At 47.2% G+C, this 26,992-nt stretch overlaps 1 protein-coding gene across 1 annotated transcript; it reads left to right on the top strand.

Annotated features, from left to right (window-relative positions):
* The first annotated feature begins 442 nt into the window (after positions 1-442).
* Positions 443-19,741, top strand: LOC119163060 (acid-sensing ion channel 4-B). Its single transcript, XM_075882073.1, has 12 exons — positions 443-764; positions 5,512-5,658; positions 5,773-5,927; positions 6,488-6,594; positions 13,056-13,216; positions 14,006-14,110; positions 14,345-14,468; positions 15,262-15,334; positions 15,481-15,532; positions 16,599-16,648; positions 17,098-17,170; positions 19,116-19,741. Exons 1-12 carry the CDS (start codon positions 693-695, stop codon positions 19,365-19,367), a joined length of 1,371 nt encoding a protein of 456 aa, XP_075738188.1. The 5' UTR covers positions 443-692; the 3' UTR covers positions 19,368-19,741.
* Positions 19,742-26,992: the final 7,251 nt, after the last annotated feature.

The following is a 26,992-nucleotide window of genomic DNA, read 5'->3' as shown; positions in this document are numbered from 1 at the left end:
TGCATGCCCTTTCATTGAGGAAGTATACGCATAGGACGGACACAAGATAATAGTAGCAACACAAACAACGTTTGCACGAAAGAAAGGAATTTTAAGGGGGCTTTTCTTTGTTGATACAACCGTAATGAAGATTATCAGATAACGAAGCCACAGAAGGTATAGGGGACGTTTAAAATTATCGTTGTAGTCATTATTACATAAATCAATTTGCAGCACAATTTCTGCAACATTGTTAGAAAAGTACAATTAACGTCCCCGGTTCATTCCTTCGTTATCTGATGAGCTTCATCAGGATTGTATAAACATTATGCTTGCTTCTGTTCTTCTCCTATCATGAATCTGTATATGCTAGCTAAAACCTCTGTCGTTCTCTGTCATATGTCAATGTGGTTTGTTTTGTTGTGCTTTCGCACAGCACCACATCTTGGCTATCGATGATGACACCCGACTGGTGACAAGCACTGAGGTTTTGCGTAAACGCAGGATGGCTAAGCGAGCGCCCGACGGACCCTGGTGTGCAGACCGGTGGCCGGTTGACGGGTGTGTGGGCTCAGCTGAAGGACGCGGTGACCACGTACCGCCTTCTGTTCGACGAGTCCGGCCTTCCGGGTCTGCGCTTCGTGCTGGGCTTTCGGCACCCACTGAGGAGGCTCGCCTGGCTGGCCGTGTACGCCGTGCTCTTCGTTCTCACAATGCGAGACACGCACAAGCTGCTCACCGAGTACTACGCCTACGACGACCGCGTCAACCAGGAGATCCTGGAGGTAACGCTACGAATGCATTATAGTTCCTGGTCGACTGTACACCTGTGCAAAGACGTGCGCCTGGTTGGGGGAAGAGAGTGCGGCGGGGAAGGTGGCTTAAAAGTCGCTTTTCTTCAAAGAGCATGGTTATGACTGAGCTTTTTTTTTTACGATAATGGTGGCCCAAGGCCCCTGATGTTGCAATCCAAGAACTGTTTACTTCCTATAATTGCTATAGCCATTATATGGACATTATAATAATTGAACGTGGGACCTCTGAATTATGAGTGCGACGCGGTAACCACTGAGACACGCAGAAACATCTCCTTCACTGTTCAAATGGCAAGCTATTTATATCTACCACTTATCGCTGGTGACGGGCATCTCGGGGAGAACTATATTGTTTCCAGCATTACCATCACCATGACGCAATGAGGGCGCGTCGCCACATCGTCACAACGCGTCGGCACGTGCTCTCATATCCCACGCGTACTTTGCCCCATGGAGAGGTGGCAGGGTGGACCTCACGCGTGGGCTTATCTCGTAGTGGGGACAATCGTACGTATTGGCTGGCCTTGGGCTTTCATCGGAACGGTTCTGTTGTAGTTACCGGGCGCACAAAGGTCACTACAATTGTTGCACAGTCTCTGTCTGTGAAAAGGGCACATTTTTCAGACACAGAGACAGCAAAGTAACAACTGAAACGCTTATTCGCGTTAATCTGTACCTGTGAGTATACGTTTCGTGCGTCAATGCGGGGCACGTTTCGATTCGCTTGCCATTCTGCGCGTGACATTCCAATTTGTTGCTGTCACGTTCATTGCTTCGATTTTGCGGTAAAGCTGGGACTTTTAAAGACGATACTCTTTCTTGGAGACCTTCGACGCAAAAATTTTGGTCTGTCTGTCTGTCTGTCTGTCTGTCTGTCTGTCTGTCTGTCTGTCTGTCTGTCTGTCTGTCTGTCTGTCTGTCTGTCTGTCTGTCTGTCTGTCCACTCTTAACGGTACCAGGTACTTGAAACAGCTGACCTCATCCGCAGCGCCCACCAATGTTGCTAAAGCTTTAGCGTTCATACTTGTGCAATTGTCCATTGAAAAACAATGATTGTGCATGTCTGGGGCACCATAACAACACGTATATATTATGCATGTGCGTCTTTTACTAGAAAAGGCATACATGAGAATGTTTAAGGACCGTAGCGCTTATCACGCTGCGCTGACCATGCAACGCTTGCACGAAAAGGCGAATGTTTCGAACGCTCTGCTAAGACGAGACGGTGGTGGCATCTACCCGTCGCCTTGCGTTCTACTCCTTATCACCTCTAAGACGGGCGCGCACACCCGTCTCAGAGTCACGTGCTTTGTTTTTTCAAGAAAACTTCCAGATGGCGCTCATGTCTCACGACAGACGTGACTTGATGCGCTCGTTCACCTCCGGTGCACGCTTGAGGCACTCTAACGCAGCACCTCCAGAATACCATTAATCGATTTTCGTGCGCAGAACATCAAATAAATGTTTTGTTCACTCTTTCCACACGCAGGACTATCGTCTTTCGAAGGCATTTGCAGATAAACATGCAGATACGTGATCAATTTTTCTTACTTACGGCAGTCCAGGGACCAAAGGCAGGTTATTGTAAAAAGCTGGTCATCGCTTCTTCGTTGTCATTTCATTTTTTCATCAACTGTAAAACAGGTTTGAGTGCACGATAAAAAAACCCCACACTGTAAGCAAAAACTATCCGAGTTTGGGGTTTTTGCGGCTCATGACCTCTGAAAACTCTCTTGCGTTTAAAATTACTACCTCGTGTAGGAGTAAAAGATGGTACATGACATAGTTTTACCACCACCTCTCAGGCAAGTAGTAAAAGGATGTCAAAATCCAGTTTTACCACTTAGGGAGTTTTCAGTCACGTGATTTTTAACCTGCGTTTCAGAGTTTATTACCACGTGACTGCAAGGTGCAGCTGCTTCGGTGGCTTTTGCCCCATTGTGACGCTCTCCTGAAGGTACGCGAGGACCACAGTTTTTTTTTTTTTTTTGGGCATCGCCGTGCCTCGGGACTGACATCGAGTCAACGCACTTTCACTGGAACTGGGGGCAGCATAAGCACAACAAGCGTGAACAGCATTCTGTGAACGAAAAAGAAAAAAAGACGGGGGGGGGGGGGGGTCTCAAAAGAAGAAAAAAGAAAGAAAGAAAACCTGCTCAGGAAACTTGTTCTGCATATTTTCGCAAATTGTTGGCTTTTGCTCGGCGCTGGCCTTGGAGACAGACGGTGCAAGAAGCTGGGTATCTGTGTGTCTGGTTGGGCTGATGGATCTCACGTGTTTCCTACATCGTCAAACGACCGTGCGCTTCCGAACGCCTCCAAACCTGCACGTCGCGGATATCTCGCTTCCGAGCCGAATCGCGAATATCTGCCAGTGGTAACAAAATCAATCTGGTGTCATCGTCCGTGCTTGCCTACTGGAGAAGCAATAAGCAAAATGCTTCACTCTGTCGTCGGCACCGAGCCGCGGCCGCCAGTGACCAGTGGGAGTGTGTCGCCGGGGCAGGTGAAAGAAGCATCGCATATGTTTTGTTCCACAGTAGGCGATGTCTGCATGAGTAAAGTGCTGCCCGAATTGCCCACCTCATGCACCAACTGCTCTCAAACATGTAGCGCAAAGCCTATACGAGGCAGACGGGACCAACAAACGGCTGCCGGTGAGCACGAAGAAAACCCGGACGGTGGTATTTACACCGCCCCGTCCCCGTAAGATAGTGGCCACGTGTTCATTTGTGTCTGGAACGACGACGAAATTCGCACAGGATATGTGTTCTGTGATCGCCAGCTGTGTTTCATCGGATAGCCGTGCTCCTCAAAAAGGCCTAGTGCGCCGTCGGTAAGAAGCTTGTGTGCAGGCGTGCACCACTCCTCTACGCCCGTTGTGATGAATACGTGCTGCTACTGTGTTTGTGCACCGTCGCTCAATGAAAATCATTGAGCTACCATAGTTTGTGCGTACTTAGGTATATTTTATGGACTTGTGCATCAGCAGTGCTAACACGCGTGGCGCCATGAGCCCGGTGTGCCAAGTAATTATTGGATACTCAAAAAGGTGAGATTGGGTAGATTTACAATAAAAGGTCGGTGTGACATTTAGTGTCCTGCAGCCCACCTTAAGTTTACGCTTGCACCTTCAACTGTTCTTGTTTATCGATGCAGAAAAAGAGCTCTCTTACTGGTCCTACAGGGCCGGTCAAAAAGTCGTGCCTATATATATACCGGACTGTCAAAGTGTAGTTGAGCAACGCGTGAAGTATGTTCTAGTGGTGTATTATTCTGCATTTGTTGTGTGTGCGTGTTTGTCTGTATGTGAATCTATGTGTCACCAATTCTGCCGTTCAATAAATTCAATCAGTTCTGCTATTCAATAAATTTGTCGTCTCTGGGCGAATGCACCCGTCAATTTTTATTTTTTTACCACCAGAAATAACTCCCAGAAATAGCCTCAAAAACCTTGTGAAGGTAGTAAAAATTTACTCCCTCTATACTCGCTGAAAACCTCACTGGGGTAAATATTTACTACTCTCCCTACGTTCAAAAACTCAGTTAGCACGAGAGTAAATTTTTACCTCGGTAGTAGGTGGTAAAAAAAACCCAGGAAAGGTAGTGCGCTAGAGGACAAATGGTTTACCCAGTTTTTGAGGTTATTTTTGGTCATTTTCGTTTAGTGTGCAGGTGGTCAAAATTTCCTGAGGGCCCTCCACTACGGCGTCTCTCATAATCATATCGCGGTGTTGGGACGTTAAACCCCACATATCAATCAATTGTGAAGCATGCTTTCTTTAACTCAATCAACGGGGTGGCACTGAGATGAAACTTTGCCCTCGTAACTTGAGAAACCGGGCTCACGCCTATGCAGCTGCGATTGTTTTGTTTGGCGCTGCTCATTCTTGCCACTCTTGTAAGGGCACGAACGAGGCAAGACCTCGCTTCGAGCATGCAACGTGTGCCCGCATTGCATTATGACGATTTATTTTCACTTTTATATCGCAGTAAATACACGTCATCATCATCATCATCAGCCTGACTACGTCCACTGAAGGACAAAGGCCTCTCCCATGTTCCGCCAGTTAATCCGGCCCTGTGCTTGCTTGCATAGTAAATACACGTATATACGTGTATATACGCATGTGTATTTACGTGGTTGGGGCGCTTGTTATGTATATGGTAAAAATTATTTTGCGTATTCACTATGGTATAGCTTCATTAAAGACAGGCTGTAATTGGGCAGTGAGTTTCGCCTTGAGCTCGTATATTGCTACCGCATGTCGAAGTAATGGAATACGCATCCTGCATACAATTGTTCGCACGAAGTTGATGACAAACTGAATCATGTTGGGGCTATTCTACAAAAAAGAACGAAACAAAGGCCCACGTTTCATTTTTTTTATCCCGGTATTGCTAATACTGGTGTGTTCGTTATTATCACTTCCTTGCATTGAGAAATTGAAGGTGAACGAGCAAGTTGAGACGGAGGTCTTGTGTTCATGAGATGTCACACCACATTTACGCAAGGATGCGTGCTGTCTTCATCCCGGCACTGTAAATAACCATTAACATAAACCACCTGGATCATCGCAAGGACCACGAAGGGATTCTGGGCGTTAACGCTCGTTTCTCTTCTTCGGCGTCCATTATCCATTGACCCATTCGTCTTTCCTTCAGCCGCGCAGCCCTGTGAAATAAATGTTGCCCACTTTTTGTTATCGCAATGCAGCAAAAACAAGTCCAGTTTCCAGCTATCACTGTGTGCAACATGAATCCGTGGAGGAAGTCGGTGCTGTGCAGTGAGGAAAGCTTCCAGGGAAAGATTGAGAAGGCGCTGCAAGCCAAGCTCTGCTCGATGCCCAACAGGAACGTGACTGTAAGGACCCCTCTGCTTCCACAAAATATTTAGGTCACCTCAGTTAGGTATTGGCATGGAAGTCGTTAATTAATGAGTAGAAAGTGATGACCTTGCTCCCTGTCTCGCTCGAAGCTGACCGATGAGGACATCGCCCTGTCCAACCGGCTCAAGCAGTGGATTTCGGAGGAGCAACGCCGAAATTTGAGCCGCGCCGAGAAATTGGGCCACCAGCTGGAGGACATGATTCAGGTGTGCCGCGTCCACGAAGGGGACTGTCTCAGCACCAAGTGAGAAGTGGCGCTCGACTTCCACCGTTTCTGTCGGGCAATGAATATATGTGGAAACATGTCGGCTATATAATTATCTCGGCTGAGATCGTATCCGTTGTCATCGTACCTTGTTGTATGGTGTGTGCCACCACGTTGTTGTACGGTTTTCGGCTGCTGACCCGAAAGACGCGGGTTCGATTCCAACCGCAGCAGTCGCATATCGATGGAGGTGAAACGTGCTATAGGGCCCATGAACTTACGCGCAGGTTAAAGGATCCCAGCTGGTCGAAATTTCCGGATCCTTATAATCATATCGTGGTTTTCGCATGTAAACCCTAATTATTATTATTATTATTATTATTATTATTATTATTATTATTTGTCGTATGCTGCGCCTACCAGTGACAACTTTATCAATGACGTGCATATATTTCACCTGGAGATTTAACGCCTTTTCATTTCGTCTCTTCATCGCAGGTAGTTGATTGTAGACCTATCCAACATGTGTGCAGTGGGAACACCTTTTTCTGAACGCTTCGTAAGGAGTTCTCGTTCGGTGTTTTCACACATTATCGCAGGATCCTAGAGATACGAATGGTTCCCCGTTATGGCAACTGCTACTGCCTCGGCTGCAACAGCAGTCGTTTCAGCTGGCAGGCAATGCAGATGTCGGATCCCGAAAATGGCAAGTACCATTTCACGTCTGTCGCCCGAGGTCTTTTTGCACTTTACGTTTCGCAGATAGATATTGTCACAAAGACACAGACACGCAGGTACAAAATAGGGCGTTTTTCTTTCGTAACCCAAGGGCCACAAACGCGAACACCAGAGCACGCGCACAGAGAACTACTTCGTTGTCCTCTTCAGAGGCTGGCTACTATAGTTGCCAGCCTACCTTGCGTCAATTCCCCCCTTTCAAGAGCGACCGTCCCGGTCGATTGACTGAGATGCTAGAGGTGGCCATGTGTGATGGTTAAGGACGTTCGTCACTGTGTTTGTTAATAGCGGACGAAAAAGGATTAACATCAACAATGAATGCGAACAAAAGAAGCGTTATATTGTACACTAGAGAACGAAGTGGCAGGTGAAAATAAAACTATATGTCCCACCCTACACGCCAAGCGTCACGCAACATGTACGAGAGTCAGACCTCTATTATGCGGAGAGCTCGCGGCTACGCTTACTCCGAGTCCAGCGCGTAGAGTTCTCAGTTCGCAAGAGGAAAACGCTGCCTCACAGTTTGGGTCCCCGTCGTCCCGACATGATGCGATCGTCGACGTGCGCGAGGGCAAAGGTGGCACGGCTGGAGCGGCTGGAACGGCTGACGGCACACGGATGCGCTACCGTGTGCAGCGCCGTTTAGTCAGACGTCGCGGCCAGCAGTCAGGGTCGCAACTCCTGAGGCTCAGGGTCAGGCCCCGGCTCACGAGGTCCATGCCCGGTAGGCCTCGCCCACGAACCTGCTCCCGGCCACTGCACCCAGGCAGGAGCCGTTCAGCAGGCCCCGTCCTTGCACCTTGTACAGGCCGGCGGACTCGACCCCGAACGAACACGCTGGAGCTCGACCTGGCCGACACGTACGGGTCCCACGTCCGGCTCAGGAACGCTCCCCGGAACCCGTCATCTCGAGCGGCGCACTGCTTCGTCTGCCTTCGTGGCCTCCACGCTCGAGCTATCTTCGCACGTTCCTTCTTCTTCTCCTCTTCTTTTTCATTTCTTGTTATCGCCTTCGTGCCACCTGCCCTCCGCTCGTCTTCTTCAGTTTCGGTTTGACGTTCCTCGGCGCTTTTAAGTCCTTTTAGCCACAAATCATACCTAAACACAGCAATTTTGTGTCCTTTCCTTACACCATGAAAGAAAAAAAAATGATCACGTCAATGAAAAAAAAAGCCCACGCTGTTGTGGATAATAAGGAAAAAGTTCGAAGTGTTCATAACTCGCGCGCGTGGTACGGTTTCATCCGTACTACATGGACTACTTCTGGACGTGGACGTCTTCGGTTTAAACTGGTGTCGGAGCTTTGGAGAACTACCTCGTAATTCACGTCACTGAGGAAGCGCACAACTTCGTAAGGGCCAAAGTAGCGCCGCAATAGCTTCCCCGAAAGCCCACGATGTCGAACTGGTGTCCACACCCATACATAGTCACCTGGTTGATAGTGGACGCTCCTTCGGCCTTGGTTGTAACGGCGAGCGTCGATATCTTGCTGCGCGCGAATGCGGTTCTGTGCAAGCTGGCGGGCTCCCTCGGCTTTCTCAACGAAGTCGTCAACGCTGTCATTTCCGTTGTTGTCCTGGTCTACGGAGAGCATAGCGTCTAACGGTGTTGTGACGCGATGGCCATAAACAAGCTCGAATGGTGTTAGGTCTGTGGTCTCTTGCACTGCGGTGTTATAAGCAAACGTGACCTACGGCAAAATTTCATCCCACGTTTTGTGCTCTACATCAACATACATAGATAGCATGTCGGCCAATGTTTTATTTAACCTCTCCGTCAAGCCGTTCGTTTGGGGATGATAAGCTGTTGTTTTCCGGTGGTTGGTGTGCGTCAGCTTGGTGACTTGTTGCAATAACTCTGCCGTAAATGCTGCGCCGCGATCGGTTATGAGAATAGCAGGTGCACCATGGCGCAAAACAATGTCGTGGACAAAGAATCTGGCGACTTCAACTGCAGTTCCCTTAGGCACAGCTTTGGTTTCTGCATAGCGAGTCAGGTAGTCGGTCGCGACAATTATCCACTTGTTTTCTGAAGATGACGTAGGGAAGGACCAAGAAGATCCATTCCTACTTGCTGAAATGGTGCTCGAGGTGGATCTAAAGGTCGGAGGAAACCGGCGGGCTCTGCGGGTGGAACTTTACACCTCTGACAGTCACGGCAGGTGCGGACATAGCGCTGAACGGACGAATACAGCTGTGGCCAGTAGTACTTCTATCGGATGCGCGCTAATGTCCTAGCAAAGCCTAAGTGACCGGCCGAAGAATCGTTGTGGCACGCCTGCAAAACTTCCTCACGCAGTGCCATTGGAACGGCGAGGAGGAAAGTTTCCTGGCTGCTCTCAAGATTTCTCTTGTAGAGAACATTGTTATATGTAGCCAAATCACGCGAGAGTCGGCGTGGGACGATAACGTCTTCTCCTTGAATATGCTGGATGACAGGAAGTAGCTCAGTGTCCTCACGTTGAAGCTCAGCCATCCGCACCACATCGACGATGCCAAGAAACGGTAAATCTTGTTCAGTGTCGGATGACGTCGGGGAAACAGGAGCACGAGACAGGCAGACAGCATCTGTATGCTTATGTCCTGATCGGTAGACCACCGTTATGTCGTACTCTTGAAGGCTCCAGCGGGCGAGGCGGCCTGATGGATCCCGTAGATTGGCAAGCCAACAGAGTGAATGGTGGTCAGTGACCGCTCGAAATGGCCGGCCGTATAGGTAGGGTCGAAACTTGCTGATGGCCCAAACGACTGCTAGGCACTCTTTTACGGTGGTAGAGTAATTAGCCTCTGCTTTTGAGAGACTGCGGCTCGCGTAAGCGATCACACGCTCTGCGCCGTTCTGCCATTGAACTAGAATGGCTCCGATTCCCACGTTGCTGGCGTCTGTGTGGATATCGGTGTCGGCAGTGTCGTCGAAATGTGCCAGCACTGGAGCGGTCTGCAGTCGATTGCGCAGCTCTACGAAGGCTTGTTGTTGTTCTTCCGTCCATACGAAAGGCACATCTGGCCGTGTCAGTCTTGTAAGAGAATCCGCAATTTTCGAAAATCCTTCGACAAAACGGCGGTAGTACGCACAGAGTCCGAGGAATCGCTGAACAGCCTTTTTGTCTCCAGGACGAGGGAAATCGGCAACGGCAGCCAACTTCTCCGGATCTGGTCGAACACCCCCCGGGCTAACCACGTGGCCGAGAAAGTTGAGTTCCTGATAGCCGAAGTAGCACTTTTTGGGCTTGATAGTAAGGTTCGCTCTCCTTATTGCAGTGAGGACACTTTTTAGCCTTGAAAGATGCTCGTCAAATGTGGTTGCAAACACAACGACATCATCCAAGTATACAAGACACGTCTGCCACTTTAGTCCAGCTTGTACAGTATCCATCATGCGTTGAAACGTGGCGGGAGCGGAACAGAAACCGAAAGGCAGCACTTTAAATTCGTAGAGCCCGTCAGGCGTCACGAACGCGGTTTTCTCACGGTCGCCCTCGTCAACTTCGATTTGCCAGTACCCTGACTTGAGATCTAGTGATGTAAAGAACTGGGCGTGGCGTAGACGGTCTAAGGCGTCATCAATCCGTGGCAGGGGATAAACATCGCGTTTCGTGACTTTGTTGAGCCGTCGATAGTCCACGCAGAAACGTAGTGTGTTCTTTTTTTTTACTAAGACAGCAGGTGACGCCCACAGACTTGTCGAGGGTTGGATGACGTCATCATTCAGCATTTCTTCAACTTGACGCTTAATCACCTCTATTTTCTTCGGGGACACACAGTATGGATGTTGGCGAAGAGGCCGCACCGACTCCTCGGTAACAATGCGGTGTTTTGTAACGGTGGTACGCTGAACTTTCAATGCTGTGGAAAAGCAGTCCGAGAATTCCCTCGCAAGGTTTAGCAGCCGCTCTTTTCGTGAATCTGGCAAGTCTGGATTAACGGGAATGCGGCTTCCCAGGTCAGCACAAGCTTTTGCATGCGGTGAAGTCGTATCCAATGTGCCGATATCGAAAAAGTCGGCGATTTCACTGAGGAAAGCGACAGTAGTCCCTCTAGGAACGTGCTGAAACTCATTGCTGAAGTTGGTCAGCAGAACTCGAGAGCGTTTATTCTCTAACCGAACAAGGCATCGGGCTATGCATATGTTTCGTTTGAGCAGCAGCAGGATATTTGCCTCTGCAATACCTTCATAGTCGTTGAATTCGTCAAAAACGTCGCAGGCTACCAAGGTGAACACGCTACTCTTCGGCGGTAACGTGACGTCATCGTCAACGATTCTCAAAGCATTGACGTAACTGCCGTGAGGGTTGCGCGCTAAAGCGTGTGCCGTAGAAAACGTCACTTGCGACTGTTGCAAATCAATCACGGCTTCATTATCACGCAGAAAGTCCAGTCCGAGAATTAGGTCCCTCGAGCAACTCGGCAGTATTACAAAATCTCCGAGATACGTAAATCCGTGAATACTGACTCGCGCTGTGCACCGCCCCACCGGAGTAAGAAGATGGCCTCCTGCCGTACGTATCTGCGACCCGGCCCACTGGGTAGAAACCTTCTTCAGCCTGCAGGCAAGACCCATGCTCATAACGGAAGTGTCTGCTCCAGAGTCAATTAGCGCCATTACTTCTTTGTCGTCCACAGTTACCGCAATGTTTGATGTCACCACTCTTCGCATCACGTTTGACTGCGTCTGTACATCTTTTTGCTGCTGTCTCTGTCGTCGTAGTGGAGGATCTTCCGTAGAGTCAGCGTCAGCGGCCTCACCTCCGGAGGTCGCTGAACTCAGTTTTCCCGACTTGCAGGACTGGGTGAACGGCGTCTTGGAGCGCCGCGTGAAAAGGCTGGGCTCGGTGACCTGTAGCGAGCAGGCGACGACGAGCGAGGCTCTTGTGACCGATGGTCGATACTGCGACGATTCGAGATGAAACTCTCTATTTCCTGTAGTCACTCGCCAGGTCGTGGACGAGGGGCATTAGGCGAAAATCCACGGAGACCCACACGACGGTATGGACATGTTCGGTAGACGTGTCCGGCTTCCCCGCAGTGGAAACAAAGGGGCCTTAGGTCGGTTGTACGCCAGATGTCACTCTTTCTCGGTCTTGCTTCGGCGATCAACGGTGAGCTGCGAGGGCGGAAGCCTACCTCCATTTGCTGAGCGTGTCGCTCATTGGGGTAAACACGCTGGTTGAACTGCACGATGGAGGACGTCGCACTGCTTCCGCGTAGCTCATTTCGACGCAGTGCCTCTGTTGTGGCGCCTCGGATGGTTGGGGAGCGTGAACGGCTTGCCGTAGCTCGGCGCGTACCATCTCCGCAATGGAGAGCTGCTCTGCACGTGAAGCAGTCACCTGCATCTTTTGTAGCTCTTCCTTAATGAGAGCTCTGATAAGCTCTCGCAACGCGCTGATGTCATTGCCGAGAGTGACAGAAGTGACCTCACTTGGGTTTACACCACGGTTATACTGCCTGGCACGCTGTTGAAGGGCCTTCTCCATGGCAGTGGCTTCCTCATGGAACTCCGCAAGTGTCGCAGGCGGGTTTCGAATCAGGCCGGCAAAAATCTCTTCTTTAACGCCACGCATTAGGTGGCGAACTTTCTTGGATTCGGACATAGAGGGCTCCACACGTTTGAAAAGCCGATCCATGTCCTCTACGTAGGTCGTCACCCTTTCGTTAGGGCCTTGAACCCTTGCCTCTATAGCACGCTCCGCTGTCTCTTTCCTGTCCTCTCGGGCAAATGCTTTGAGGAACTGCCGTTGAAACTCATCCCATGACGTAAGCGCTGCTTCATGATTTTCAAACCACGTTTTCGCGGAGTCCTCCAGGAAGCAGTTCACATAGCGTAGCTTACGCTCTGGGGTCCAATCGTTGATGACGGCGACCCGGTTGAAATGCTCGAGCCAGTCGTCGGCATCTTCAAAAGCAGCTCCGTGAAATGACTTCGGCGTCTTGGGCTGGTTGATAACCAGGTGCGCTGGTGCTGGCGCGGTGACGTTAGGCGGTGTTTGATTCATAGTCCTATGACGTTCAGGCAGCAAACCATGCTGCGGCTCGAGTCCCCGGAGACGACGGCTGGATCGTACGTGCTCAGGGGCAAGCTCGGCTGAGCTACTCGATGGACTTGCGTCAGGGGTGCTCTCAGAGGACCGTATTATCTACCGTACCCCGAAATTCCACCAGAAAATGTCACAAAGACACAGGCACGCAGGTACAAAATAGGGCGTTTTTTTTTTCGTAACCCAAGGGCCAGAAACGCGAACACCAGAGCACGCGCACAGAGAACTACTTCGTTGTCCTCTTCAGAGGCTGGCTACTATAGTTGCCAGCCTACCTTGCGTCAATATGTATTGGGGGTCCGTGACGAAAGCAGTACAAATTATAGTTCGTTTTTCACGTGATCGTCGTTTGATAAACAATCCGAAGTTGTTTCGTGACCACATTTTAAAAGGTCTGCGCATGTCCCTGAACATGGAACCGGAGGAGTTCCTTCCTCTTACTGTGGACGCTGGCTTCTACATCATGGTCCACCAAGCCGGGGCCCAGGAGGAGGTCTTTGACAATGCTGTGTACGCTCCGCCTGGCGCCACAACTTACATCGGAGTGTCGAAGGTGAGGAGCCCGTGGTCCTTCTGTTGGCAATGACCCATACCATCTCGCTTGGTCACAAGTTTACAGTGCGTAAAATACTTCTCTGTAACTTCCTTCTTATATTTCCCTTTGATTCCCCGTCTCGCACTATGTCAAGGAAACTTCATTGTAGTTAATTGTATTCAAATAGGTACATTCATGATCAATATAAAAGTGAAAACTGAAATTATTTTTTTTTGGGAGGCCATAGCGGTTCGGCGCAGTTGTCTAACGGAAAGGTGTTCTCCACACTAAATGTTCAAGTGGAATGGTATGCATTTTTCTAGCCAACACCTAGGATTTGGATTGGTATCCGTTCATAAAGAACAATCGTTGCTTAAAAACGAACGGTTTTCTTTGGCATTGCTCACAACATTGCAAGGTGCACCTGAATGGAAGGAAGTGCACGAGGCTGATTCCCGGCGTAAATGACTTTGAATGAACAAACTTTCTGGAAACCTACGTCCATTCAGCATCGACATCTTACATGCGCCGAAGCTATGGTTCATAGTCCGTGGCCTCCATCTGCTATCCGTCAGCACTTATAAACATTTGCGACTGATATAGTTATACGAGATGACAATATTTGTGTGTGTGTGTGTGTGTGTGTGTGCGTGTGCGTGCGTGTGTGTGTGTGTGTGTGTGCGTGCGTGTGGGCGTGCGTATGTGTGTGTGTGTGTGCGTGGGTGCATGCAATTTGACTTAATTATTTGAAAGTGGTTGTGCTTAGGTGGCTGGCGATGTATACGAATGCTTTTTTTTTCTTTTTAGACCATTTCCAAAAATCTCAAGGAACCGTACAAGAATCCCTGCCAGGATCATTGGCCCCCGGAGCTGGAAAAATATGTTGTCAAAGGCATAGTGTACACAAAGCGGGTGCGTATGTATTTGCAAAGCAAGGGTGCAACTACACTACAGGCACAGTTAGACTTAGTTATATGATGCTTGAAATTTGCGTCGAGGAAAGTGTTTTCAGGGGTTTTCATCTCGTTTAGATTGCAAAGTGACGTTGACGCAAACATTATCTTATGCCATAACGGTGACATATCTACTGAGCGAGTGACGAATACTTATTGATCGAGCTCGTAGTTCTGTGCAATCACTGTGCAGGCCTGCGACGAGTACTGCTACCAAGTGCACATATTCGAGAAATGCGGATGCCGCTCCTTCAACCATATCAGGGTGTTCGCTCCGCAACTTATGGAGTCACCGGTATGTGTGGACATCCTTAGAGGTAAGGGGTGTACTACACCATATGTCACCTGTCCATACTTTCATATGCATATACCAACACGAAGTATATATGCAGGCCATAGGATATAGTTAAAACCAGCTATAGCTCTGGACAGTTTTGTGCGTGGTGAAGCTCCCACGGGAATTCCGCTGTTGCAACAGGCTATGTAGACTTAGTCGCTTTGGGAAATCACTTATTTTGCCGACAGTGTCCCTAGTTGTTCACAATTGTTGAAAAATGCCTAGTTCCATTTATTCATACTTCCATTGCAGATGCGCCACACAACTAATGCATGCTCTGTATCCACTTTCGTCTGATGTAATATTGCGCACTAATATGCATTCGACAATGATTATTATTATGCTTCTTTCGCGTTGAAGTTAACAAGTGTATCACGAGGCGGGTTAAACAACGCCGGAACCTCTGAATGTGCCAGCTATAAGACCGCCCTCTCTCACTGCAATGGCTGCATTAAGCGAGGCGAGACCACCTTGCGCATAGAAGCGCTAATTTATTACGTGATTAAAATCTGCGCACGAGTTCCTTCAAGCTCTCACAGCGGAAGAGCTTACTCATCCTGGTCCCAAAGACTAGAATTGTTAGCATGCAGCAATATATATATATTATCTCGTGGTACTGATTTTTTTTTCTCTTTTTGCATGATATATTGCAGATAACTGCGCCAAACATAGCCTGAAAGTTTCACTGGCAACACACACTGCATGAAAAAAAAAAGAAAAAAGAAAGCCAAACGAAGTCGTGCTGTCAGCAACTTCTTTTTTCTGCTTTTTAGGGGACTGCGAAAGATCTGTCGAAGCGAAAATAGACCGGAAAATAATCACGTGCAAATGTCTGACGGCTTGCGAGTAAGTCGGTCACTTCTCACCTCATAATGGTGGCTTTCCGACGTCGAGGTTATTCAGGTGTCTCGACAACCACGCTAGATAATTATACTATTTAGATGCGTGGACTTTAATCGCAGCCCACGACAACTTGCATTATCTAATCGCAGGGTGCAGTATTATCAAACGACATCCAGCGCACTTACGTGGACCAGCAAAGTAGTAAGTAAATATTTTGCCCACCGTCCATAATTTATTCGAATTCGCAAAAGAAAAAGAAGTCTAGAATAGACATATCTCGTATCAAACGCATGGACGGTCCCTAATACAAGTTTTCCGATTATCTTAAATTTAATTATTCATACCAGTGAGTGTACCAGTGCAATAAGTAACCATTCATGTTCTCCAGTTCGCTCATTGACTCGATATGGAGGGGGTCATGTGGCTGTGATTGCCCTCTAAAATTTTTTTGAATCCCCCCTCTACCCCAGTACAAAAGCGTAACACAACGGGCAAGTTGCTTGCGAAGCAAATCACTTGTATTTTAGGTACCTCCCCTCCCCACCTCCGTCCCCCATAAAAGAAGTCCTGCCGCCGCCCGTTTTTGGCACCTGCCAACACAGCTGCTGAACACACTGCAAAAACCTCGGCAGGTCAACGTGAAGTTGGCAGCTTATGCAACGTTTGCACATTCAATCTTGAGGGAATTTTGAGAGTGCGTCTCTTGCGCACTTGATATAAGTTCCAGTGCATGGAACGCATCTCTCATCGTGACACGAGATTCGCATGTTTCACCGCGTATAACTCTGTTTCTGTTGAGTGAGCTGAAAATTAAAAAGAAAAAAAAAAAGACCGTTACAGCGCAGATATAAGGTCTGACGAGCACGTTGCTTCGGGTAAGCATACCGGTAGTTACTTTAGGCGCACACTCTTCTGTCGCTTTAATTAGAGCAATCGGTGGACAACGTACACATATTTGTGCCATCATAATAACTACGCCAGATGAGCTTGTGTTACGGGATAATGGCTCTTTGAAATCTTTTACATGCATGCTGACACCGAACCTAAACAGAGCATCCAAAATTCGTTTACATCCTCGCTGCCCTAATGTGTCGTAGGAGGAACTGGCATTAGATTGAAAGGACACTCGTATCAATTGGTGCACGCAAGAATCTTGATTGCCATCGCATAACTCTGCCTGACGCCTGAAAGAGCGATGACCACTTCTTCCTGTGGTTCACACTTTTCACGTTACGTTTCCCCGTTACCCTCTGCTTCTTTCCAACAGATGAATCCTGAAGGCAGCGAACTCTCTCTGCCGCCAAGGGAAGGAAAAGGGTAAGTGAGGTGGAAAGCTTGCTAATAGTACAGCGTAATAGGAACTACAGTTGCCATAAAGGTCATAGAAAGGAGCTAGTTGGTTCGCAGTTAACATTGGTTTGAGCAGTCGAATAGAAAACGAGGGACGAAGAGAGGACAGAAAAGGACGTCTCTGTACTAACAGCTAACTAGCAGCAGTATACACAGTTGCTAGTCATATATGTAAACAGTTTTAGTCAATTGTACTATAAGTTGTTGATACGGCGATGTCCTTGTCTGGCTTCTTTTTGACCCTCCTTTTTTAATCCTGCGGCTCGAATGAATGTTAACTGCAGCAGTTTATTTTGTCAAAGATTCACCGTAGGCACATTGCCTTACTAGAAGGATGAGTGTTTATTTTTGCTCAGTTGGTGGGCCATTCTCGCAAGGTGGTTGTACGATCGCGATGAACGCTTCACCTTCCGCAGGATTCACGTGAGGGTGGTGGTTTTCATGAGAAGCACGAAGGTCCTCTACAAGAGTAAGGAGCCGAAGTTAACGGTAAGTACAGGAGGACAAATGACAACGGCACGCGAATGGCTTCTCGTGTGTAAATATTTAGGCCAGGATTTATTGTCTTCTGTAGCGTTTGCTTTCGCTTGTCTTCGGCAACATTTTTACATCCATATTGAGGCGAAAGCTTTCAATGTCTCATCAAACGCGAAAATTGACCTTCGGCTTCCCGCGGCGTTGGGAACAACACGAATGAGGCAAAAATCGTCTGGGTTGACGTCACCACATGACGTCATAGTGACGTCACAAATCGCGGAAATTTGTGACGTGCAACTTCTTGTGAGCGTAACAAAATCTATTCAATATCACGTACAGTCATCATCATCATCATCAGCCTGACTACGTCCACTGCAGGACAAAGGCTTCTCCCATGTTCCGCCAGTTAACCCGGTCCTGTGCTTGCTGCTGCCAATTTATACCCGCAAACTTCTCAATCTCATCTGCCCACCTAACCTTCTGTCTCCCCCTAACCCGCTTCCCTTCTCTGGGAATCCAGTTAGTTACCCTTAATGACCAGCGGTTATCCTGTCTACGCGCTACATGCCCGGCCCATGTCCATTTCCTCTTCTTTATTTCAACTATGATATCCTTAACCCCCGTTTGTCCCCTAATCCACTCTGCTCTCTTCTTATCTCTTTAGGTTACACCTACCATTTTTCTTTCCATTGCTCGCTGGGTTGTCCTCAATTTAAGCTGAACCCTCTTTGTAAGTCTCCAGGTTTCTGCTCCGTAGCTAAGTACCGGCAAGATACAGCTGTTATATACGTTTCTCTTGAGGGATAGTGGCAATCTACCTGTCATAATTTGAGAGTGCTTGCCGAATGTGCTCCACCCCATTCTTATTCTTCTAGTTACTTCAATCTCGTGGTTCGACTCTGCGGTTATTACCTGCCCTAAGTAGACATAGTCTTTTACACCTTCAAGTGCACTATTACCTATCTCGAAGCGCTGCTCCTTTCCGAGGTTGTTGTACATTACTTTCGTTTTCTGCAGATTAATTTTAAGACCAACCTTTCTGCTCTCCTTCTCTAACTCCGTAATCATGAGTTGCAATTCGTCCCCTGAGGTACTCAGCAATGCAATGTCATTGGCGAAGCGCAGGTTACTAAGGTATTCTCCATTAACTCTTATCCCTAACTGTTCCCATTCTAGGCTTCTGAAAACCTCCTGTATGCACGCGGTAAATAGCATTGGGGAGATTGTGTCCCCCTGCTTACACCCTTCTAGATTGGTATTCTGTTGCTTTCTTTATGAAACACTATGGTAAAGAAAGCAACAGAATACCAATTAAGAAGGGTGTAAGGCAGGGGGACACAATCTCCCCAATGCTATTTACCGCATGCTTACAGGAGGTTTTCAGAAGCCTAGAATGGGAATCACGTACATTATGCTGAAATAAGCTCGAAATTTGTGAGCAATTGTGTTTATTGTTATGGATAGCTCTGGTATACGAGCGCGTGGAAGTGATTTAAACCATAGGTATAGAGAGCATCTTGATGCCAATAAAACGAATGAGTGGGAGAGCCATGTCAGCTGAGGTCGCCTGCTCTGTTAAATCACATATGTGGGAAGCAGTGTTGGTGTATAACGCGGCACAAGTGGCACCGTTGTCGGTAACGCGTTTCATTTTTCGGTAGTTTAGTAACGTACTAGTTACCATTTCGTTGCTGGTTCGTGCGCATGATTGCCTGCTTTCAAATTAAGGCTGATATTTTACCTGTGATTCGCTTTTTTACCTCTGTCCCTCCGCCATCTTACAACACAATCTGAACAAAATGAAAAAAAAAAATAAAACAACAACTGAGCAAAAAGGTCTTAAGTTACAGCAGAGCAGTCTGAACAAAATGAAAAAGCAACAACTACTGAGCTAAAAGATCTTAACAGCAGGCACGCAAACACACACAAACAAAACTTAGTCGCAATTGTCGCGCAGCTATCCAACCTGTTCCGCAACATCGGTGGCCTGATGGGCGTCTACCTGGGCTACTCGTCGCTGCAGATCTTCCACGTGCTCGACGTGCTCGTAGACGGTGCCTACTCGTCGCTCTCGGGCGTCTGGAGCCGCCACAAGAGGAACCGCCAACGCAAACGTGGCCAGGCCCCGATGCGCCGTCGTGACTACCCGCTGTCCGAAGAGATTCGGTACCCCGTCATTGCGCAGCCTACCATGGCCTACGCTCTGTGAAGCCGAAGCCGGAGAGACGTACCCCTGTATCGTCACTGCACGGTCGTCCTTTATTAACAGTGTAAAGTGCAACGCTATATCCAGCTTCGCGATTCTCTCACTTCCTCAATCAAGTAAAACCGGTGTACAGGGTCGTCTGCATCTAAGGTGACCACCTAATTAGTGTCAAATATCTCGTAAACGATTACCTTTATAACATGATTCGTAACGTTGTTACTGCGTTTATAGATACAAAGATTACACGATACCACATAATGGGACGTAGAGTACACGTAGTTTTACTAGCTTGAATACTAATAAGGTCTTAACCTTAGCTATGCTCGACCCTGATCATTGGCATTTGAAGCGTCATTATCCTTCTGCGCGGCATTTTTTTTTTTCACAGCCATAGCTTTACGATGGCTACAACAGCCATATCAGGTTGTCGCCGTAGCTGTTCGCAGCCCGGTATTTTACCGTCAAGCCATGCCGATGCTTGAACCTCTTTTGCAAAAGACATTGTCTTGATGTCTGGCAGAAACCACGTTAACATATATGATATATAACGTGGTAAAAAATAACTAACAATCAGGTGTCACATACAATGGGAATTGCGTAATTGGTGGACAGTTGAATGCTTCCAACCCACTATAGAAGAAGCTCAGCCGTAATTCGTATTCGTCATCAGCCACAACATCAACAGAGCGCACGTAGGACCTTGCAAATGTAGAGCGGGTACCCTGCTTCTGCACGGAATGACGAATAATGGGGTAGCGGGTGCTTCCCAACTTGACAAAAATATATGTTACAACGTATACCTTACAAGTGTTCTCCTAAGCCCTATATAAGAGTTTCCAACCGAATCTAGATATGGCACTCTTCCAGATTCCCTTGTTTCTGTGCCTCGATTCATAGATTAGTCAGTCATAACACTCATAAGAATGGGTTTTCTAGTTTTCATTTTTCTGTGGTTTGTAGTGAAGAGTGCATGCAGGTGACATGCAGGGGGGGGGGGGGGGGGTTCGTGAGATGAAGCACGTGATGACAAGTGGTAGTTTTACTCGCTCCATGCATCGGTCTCCTAATCACTCCGCTGGTTCTCCCGAGTTCATGCGGTGAAGACCGCCTGCGCGGGGAAAGCTTGCCTTTTGCGAGGAAAACCCAACTTCCTGGGGCGTTGCACACTGTCCGGAGTTCGATATTAGAAGCGTTCCGATCATTTTTGTTCAATGTAGCCAATATTTTCTAATGCAGTGACGTTAACGTATTGTGCGGTACGAAAGTTTGTTTAAATATCCGGAGAAGTACCACCCCTTAGGGCGACACCGCGGGCCGCTCCCGCGTGGGGGCGGTTAGATCAACTGTAACCGCCCCATCGCAGGCTCTCTGGGCAGATCAAAGTTGGTACTGATATTCCGAGATCTTGAGGGTCGAGCATGAATTCTGCTCTGTCAGGTTCTTATCCGCGTATCGAGGAGCACCGCCAAAGCATGTGCTCTAAATCACACGTTTCCCCGCAGTGAGGGCACTGCGAGCTGAAGACACTTGAAAATGTTTATTTGGTAATACTGTCAAGCCTAACAGAGGGTCATAACAGAGAGGACATACATAAATAACGTACAATGTTCGTAAAGTTCCTTAATACCTTCACAACTCACAATGAAAACTGGTATTCTCTCAATTAACAACTCAACATTCAAATAACAATTCAAGAACAATTCAAAATTCACAGTCATGTTTCAAAATATTTGCTATGAACATGAAGCCGCTTACATCAATTGGCACCGAAAAAAAATTAATTTAGCAATCACATAAATGTGCTTCTGCAGCATTTTCGAAGTCAGTGACACCTTTTAAAACAACAATTTCGTTCGGCAATTTGTTCCACATTTCTATGACACCTGGAAAAAAAAGAATGTCGAAGTGTGTCAGTATTTGCACGATATGATTTTATGACGCAATCGTGGTTAGTTCGGGAATTTCTTTTGCCTAGAGAATGTAAATGTTTGAGCATATCAATCTTAAGTTGACCGTGCATTATTTGGAACAATACTTTCAGCCTATATTTATTTCTACGTAGTTCAAGAGGACCTAGGTTGCATCTCCGTAACATCAGTATGACTGATTCCTTCCTTCGGTACGTTGAACAAATAAAGCGCGCCGCTAGTTTCTGTATTCTTTCCAGCTTCTTCTTAAGAGTAACTTGATGGGTACTCCAAACAACGGATGAATATGCTATTACTGTCCTAATGAAGGTGGTGTATGCAATATGTTTTACGTCACGCGATGCATCATACAAAGCATGAAAGTGAGATTCGGATAATAATTAGTTTGTAGCATCCTAAGGGTCATCGCCTGTGGTCTCGTGAGCTTTTTGTGTGGTGGAGGAAATACTCTTCTTTCCAGATAGAAGTGCTTTGTGAATTCATTAAATGTGAATAAAGTGTCTCGGAATTTTTCAACTCTGCACTGTGACAAGGCTTCCCCTCAAGCACGGAGAGTTAGTACCCACCTTTGGGAAGCACTCTCTCTGCTCTCTATCCTTTATCTCCCCCCTCCCCCTCCCATGTGCAGGGTAGCAAACCGGCTGCCTATAGGCTGGTTAACCTCCTTGCCGTTATTTTCCTCCCATTTTCCTCCCTTTCTTGGGAAGCACTGCTGTGTTCGCGAATAGTTCGATGCAAAACATATTTCGATTTATCTGAGCTCGAAATACTCAGGTTTGGCTAACAACACCAACTGTTGTGGGATGTCGCATACGACGTAGCACAGACCCGAACATATACCATGCAATCAGGTAATATAGAGCATTGCCTCGCCTTTTGAACAGCATGGTTGTTACGCTATTGTGCTAACACAACTCAACTAGCCCAGCTCAGGAACCCTGGCTAATAGTAGGGGTGTTGCCGAAGTCCAAGCACCAAGATACACTGGAGGACGCTCGAGATTCGCCTTCAAATGTTCAACGCGGTAGCGTAATCTGGCCCTGTAAACATCACCTCGTCAATCGCTGTCCTCGCTTTGCTCCTCGGTGGACACCTAGACTGTGACGCAAGGAAACGAGTGTCTGTGCTCGTAACACTTGCTGTTTCGAACTGTCCTCGAATGCATGGTGCAAGTACAGTTGTGAAGCGCTCACTGCGCCACCATTGTTCACTTTACGAATCGGACGCCACGCGCAGCTACACACATTATTGATGCTGTTGCTGATAGTGATGATTAATTATCTCTTAGCGCTTTGATGGATGGGCCTTCGAAACACCCATCGTTGCGTCTTTCACATGTTTTGACGCTTAGTGCTACCATACGCGCCACGCATGCATTACATGCGTTCAGGAGGCTCCTCCCTCTACATGACACTCGTATCGCGTTTTTTTTTTTCGAAGCAGTTCAAAGGAGTGGCGTAGCTCTGCTGCAGATCGCCTGCTTACCATGCAGACTGCTTGATTTTGATTCGCCCAAGAGTCAAAGATATTTATGGAATGTTTAGTTAGATCTTTCTCGATTTCCTAGTCATGGACAACGCTGATGTTTTCCTCGCAACCAACGACACCGACGTCGACATCGACACCGCGATTTCTGCGAAACAAGCTCTTTGACGCCGTAGCGTTAACATACGTGTTTGACGTAGCAGTTGAAGTGGACTGAATCAGCCCGGCTAAAACCATGGCTGAAAATTGGTTGCGTGATAAAAGTGCAATGCTCCGTGCCAACAGCGGGTCGTATCTGTTTCCAGTGAAACGCAGATCTTCGCCATGTATGAACGCGATGACGGTCGAATGTCCGCATTGGTCGCCCCTCCGTGATGACATGCACGGCGTTTTCGGCCTCCATAAATTCGGGTGAAGTCAGTCCTTGGATAGCTCCGTCGATATGATCTGCAGCCATGGTATTATAGGTAACTCTATAGCCATGGGGTTACGGGGTCGCCATCTTGCAGGGAAGATGGCTTACCACTTGTCGAGTTGATGGCTGGCTCCCAGACGCCGTTCACCAGGGTACCTGCGCGTTGGTAAGGACGAAAATTTATCATTCGGAGTTTGTTTGTTTTGGGTAGATGCTGTTTGAAATGTGCGCATAACAACCACCATGGTATGGATTTTCTGATGCATAATAGAGAGTTTCTCAAGTAGGGATTTTTGATTTACGAGATATTGTTTAGCTGACTGGTAAAGAAGTCAGGCGAGGAACATTAGATAACTAAGAAAGGCAGCCACGCAGCAGAAGTTGTACGATGTGTAAATGCTGCGCTGTTCATTCCTCAAGAGTGTAGTTTCGGCAACTATAGATCACCTTCCAATGCGGCTAACCTTCACGTTTTGTACTTTTGTACAAAGCGAAGGGGCATAGCAGTAAAACTGTCGTGCCTTGATGATTTGATTTCTACACGCAGCTGTAACGAAGCTGTTGGTAACGACAGAGTTATGCCCAGACCTTCTGAAAGAATGATTAAATAAAAATACCATCTTTGGTCGATTTCTATTTTCAGACAATCCGCAGATGTTTAAAACACCTGAGGTTCTTTACTCAACACGTCTGCATCCAGAAGCTTCTAGCACTCAATAAACGTCTGTCATTCCATTCATTAAAAGCGCACTTTTAGCGAACTGATGGTCCCAGCTCTTACGCGTAAGATAATTGATTAACCGTCGTGTTAGAATGATAAGTTCGAGTTTTGGAAGCAGTTATTTTTTTTTTAATGAGAAGGAGCTTATGATATTTCCTTCCTCCGTGCCCTGCAACAAGCAAATGAACCGGCGGAAGACAGCGCGAAAGCCGCTGCGAAAGCCGGCATAGCCTCAAAGATTTGGTGCCGGTATGTTTTCAGATCTCAGAACCCTGGCGGCGCCTCAATCTTTTTTATCTTTGCCGAGAGGTAGCGAGACTTGTCCGCCTCATTGAGGGCATGTTTTTAAACGGGATTTGTGTAATTTACAAGCGAAGCGGAACAAACACAAGAGAAAGTTACATGTAAGCAGGATGGGCGCTAGACATCAACCTGAAAGTTTACTGACATAAAAGGATCAATATACAAACACGAGTGGAACCCACAAAGAGGTGCAGACGGTGAGACTAACACAGATATGTGCCATGTCGCTTCAGATACGCTGTTTCTTTTGCGTGCAGAGCCAGTGAAGGTGTACTTAGGTATTTTTTTTTAATTCTGAAAGTCTGCCCCTAGGCATAATATTTTGATTAAAAAACACACAAGTTCTCTTCATATATAAAGTCTGGTAAAGAACGGTGGTGTGGTACACTATGCCAGCGCTCAAAGTCGGGTGTTCGGCCAGGCTTGAGACCTGTTGCGCGTAGGTGGCGCTTGTGGCCTTCGTGTCCTTCTAGTCTCTGTGTCGTCGTTTTGTTCTCGCGCTGTAACTATCGTCATGGCGGCGACGACTTGACTCTAGACCAGTGCAGGTCCACAGTAAGTGTGAGGCAGGTACATCTTGGATTGGGACGTCACAAAATGCGCATGATGTGCCGTACGGGCATCGGTCTTCTATACTGACGCAGTATGCTTCATATATTTCGCGAGCTCGCTGATCAGGAAAGCTAGGCAAGATATAGGTTCCCTTAGGCGTGCAAGAACACCTGCGGAAGCGATCTGCCAAATGTCCATCCCGACCAATGAATTGACAGTCGGGTGGTTACTGCGCTTATAAAAACGGTTGTGCCCTAACAGCTATGCGGAATCAGTTTTTTTTTCATTTTGCATAACAACTATATTAATTTACTGAGTAGATCTTGAAAACTTCGTGTGTACCGTGTCTCATAAAACGGCCAGCTAAAAAAATAAAATTCGTGTTTTTTTTTTTGCTTTCATGTGGTGTCACATAACCCGTGTAGATGTTGTTGATTTAGTTGTGGACTTAGTATGTTTATTCGTGCAATACGGATATGTAAGTGTGCGGATATGGCCAGTTGATATATTTAAATTGCGCATTGGTATATAACGAGCTACGCGTCATTTATTTATTTATTTATTATGAATAACATTGAGGGGAGGCTACTTGAAAGCCACCATTTATTTATTTATTTATTTTTCTTTTCCTTCTTTCTTAGACCCTCTTAACTGCCACCCAGACCTCATTGATTCTTGCACTGCAGGCTTCTTCGACCCGTATTTGCAAACAAGAAACTCAAGGGGGTGTCTGCAATTTCATAGAAAAGCGTCTCGAAAGCTAGCTTCTTCACAATTAAATAACGCTTGAGGCAAAGCCGACTCTCAAAATTTTCATCGTCTTGTAATTGGGTTTTACTATGATCCTTTAGTGGAGATATTTTTTTCCCTTTTGTCCCTATCGAAATGTGGTCACTGTGGCAGGGAGTCGAACCCTCGCCCTCAAGCTTAGCAACGCGACACCTTATACGCCAGGCTTGTAGCCAAGAATATTTTTCGGAGGGGGAGAGGGAGGCACTTGTTGAATGCTTTGAAAAGCACCTAATTTTTTTATTTCGAGAAGGGGGGAGGAGGATAGGGCATTTTTCTCGATTACGGGCCTGCTATACCATTATGCAATGAAGATGAGTGTTTTCTTTGTCTTTGTTTTCTTTTTTGTCTGTTGTGTTTCCTCTTTTTTTCTTGATCTTTCTTTTTTTTCTCTATTGCTCTGAACATGTATATGCCTTGTTTATAGGCCAACGTTTGTATCGATAGCCTTATTTCGTTCTACGCTTAGAATGTTGCTTCCCCTTTTTTATTATTACATTTTGTACTTTGCTTTTACCATACCCCTCCTGCTTGGGTCTTACCTGGGCCTGCAGTATTTCATAAATGAATAAACTAAACACACGTGCTAAGATCACACTGCTAGTCACCAGGCCACTTCTGTGCATATGTGAACAAGTCTTCCGCACGGAAGCCCTAACTACTCAATGTTTTTTTAATATTTTTATTTTGGTCGGCGTTCTCTGTTTTACTTATCTGAGAACGTAGGAGAGGAGGCTGAAAAAACAATAGCATCCGCGCAAGCGGCGTTTTCGGCATACGGCATTTTTTTCGCAGATTACGCGAAATGTTTTTGCCGTCTCCCGCGCCGTAACAAAAACAGCGTACGAACCGACGGAAAACGGGCATTATTTTCCCCCACGTCACACGAATCTGTGACAGTCTCGGCTTGCGGAGTCACGCAATTGTGTGTAGATGCAGATGACTCAGTTGTTTATTTAGACTTGTATGGGTAGGCATCAACACCTCCGATGCACCGTCTGCGTGGGAGAGTTTCCACAGCTAGTTCTGTGCCTGCAAATAAAAAAAACGCCGTTTTCTATTTAATAAGCGAAGCTATTATACGCAAAAAAAACTCGGCTCTGACAAGCCTACAGAAATGCGGCTCTCGCAGGTGAGTCGGTCACGTGCGTATACTATGACGCACCGTTTTTCAATAATTGGTGCTCTCTGTAGATCGTGGGTTTGTCTGTGATCAGCTGTTTCGGATGTAGCATTTATACGGGTCATCTCACGACGATCGGTGATCCGCTGTTTCGGATGTAGCATTTATACGGGTCATCTCACGACGACACGTTTCGTCGTTGCCAATAGCAACGGAAGTGTTGGGCAACAGAAGTGTTGAATGGAATTCACCTTCCGGGCATGGGGGAAGGAAACATTAGAATGATTTGCATCTGGGCGACTACATGATCTT

This window comes from Rhipicephalus microplus, chromosome 2 (assembly GCF_043290135.1).
Source record: "Rhipicephalus microplus isolate Deutch F79 chromosome 2, USDA_Rmic, whole genome shotgun sequence".
Taxonomy (NCBI): Eukaryota; Metazoa; Arthropoda; class Arachnida; order Ixodida; family Ixodidae; genus Rhipicephalus; species Rhipicephalus microplus.
This window is presented reverse-complemented; position numbering and strand designations above follow the sequence as displayed.

What these genes read in the sequence shown, in the direction of transcription:
- LOC119163060 (XM_075882073.1), top strand. Translation starts at nt 693, where the DNA reads ATGCGAGACACGCACAAGCTGCTCACCGAGTACTACGCCTACGACGAC. An exon ending in GGGGACTGTCTCAGCACCAA is followed by an intron (nt 5,928 to 6,487) that starts GTGAGAAGTGGC and finishes ACATTATCGCAG; the next exon opens with GATCCTAGAGATACGAATGG. An exon ending in GCATAGTGTACACAAAGCGG is followed by an intron (nt 14,111 to 14,344) that starts GTGCGTATGTAT and finishes ATCACTGTGCAG; the next exon opens with GCCTGCGACGAGTACTGCTA.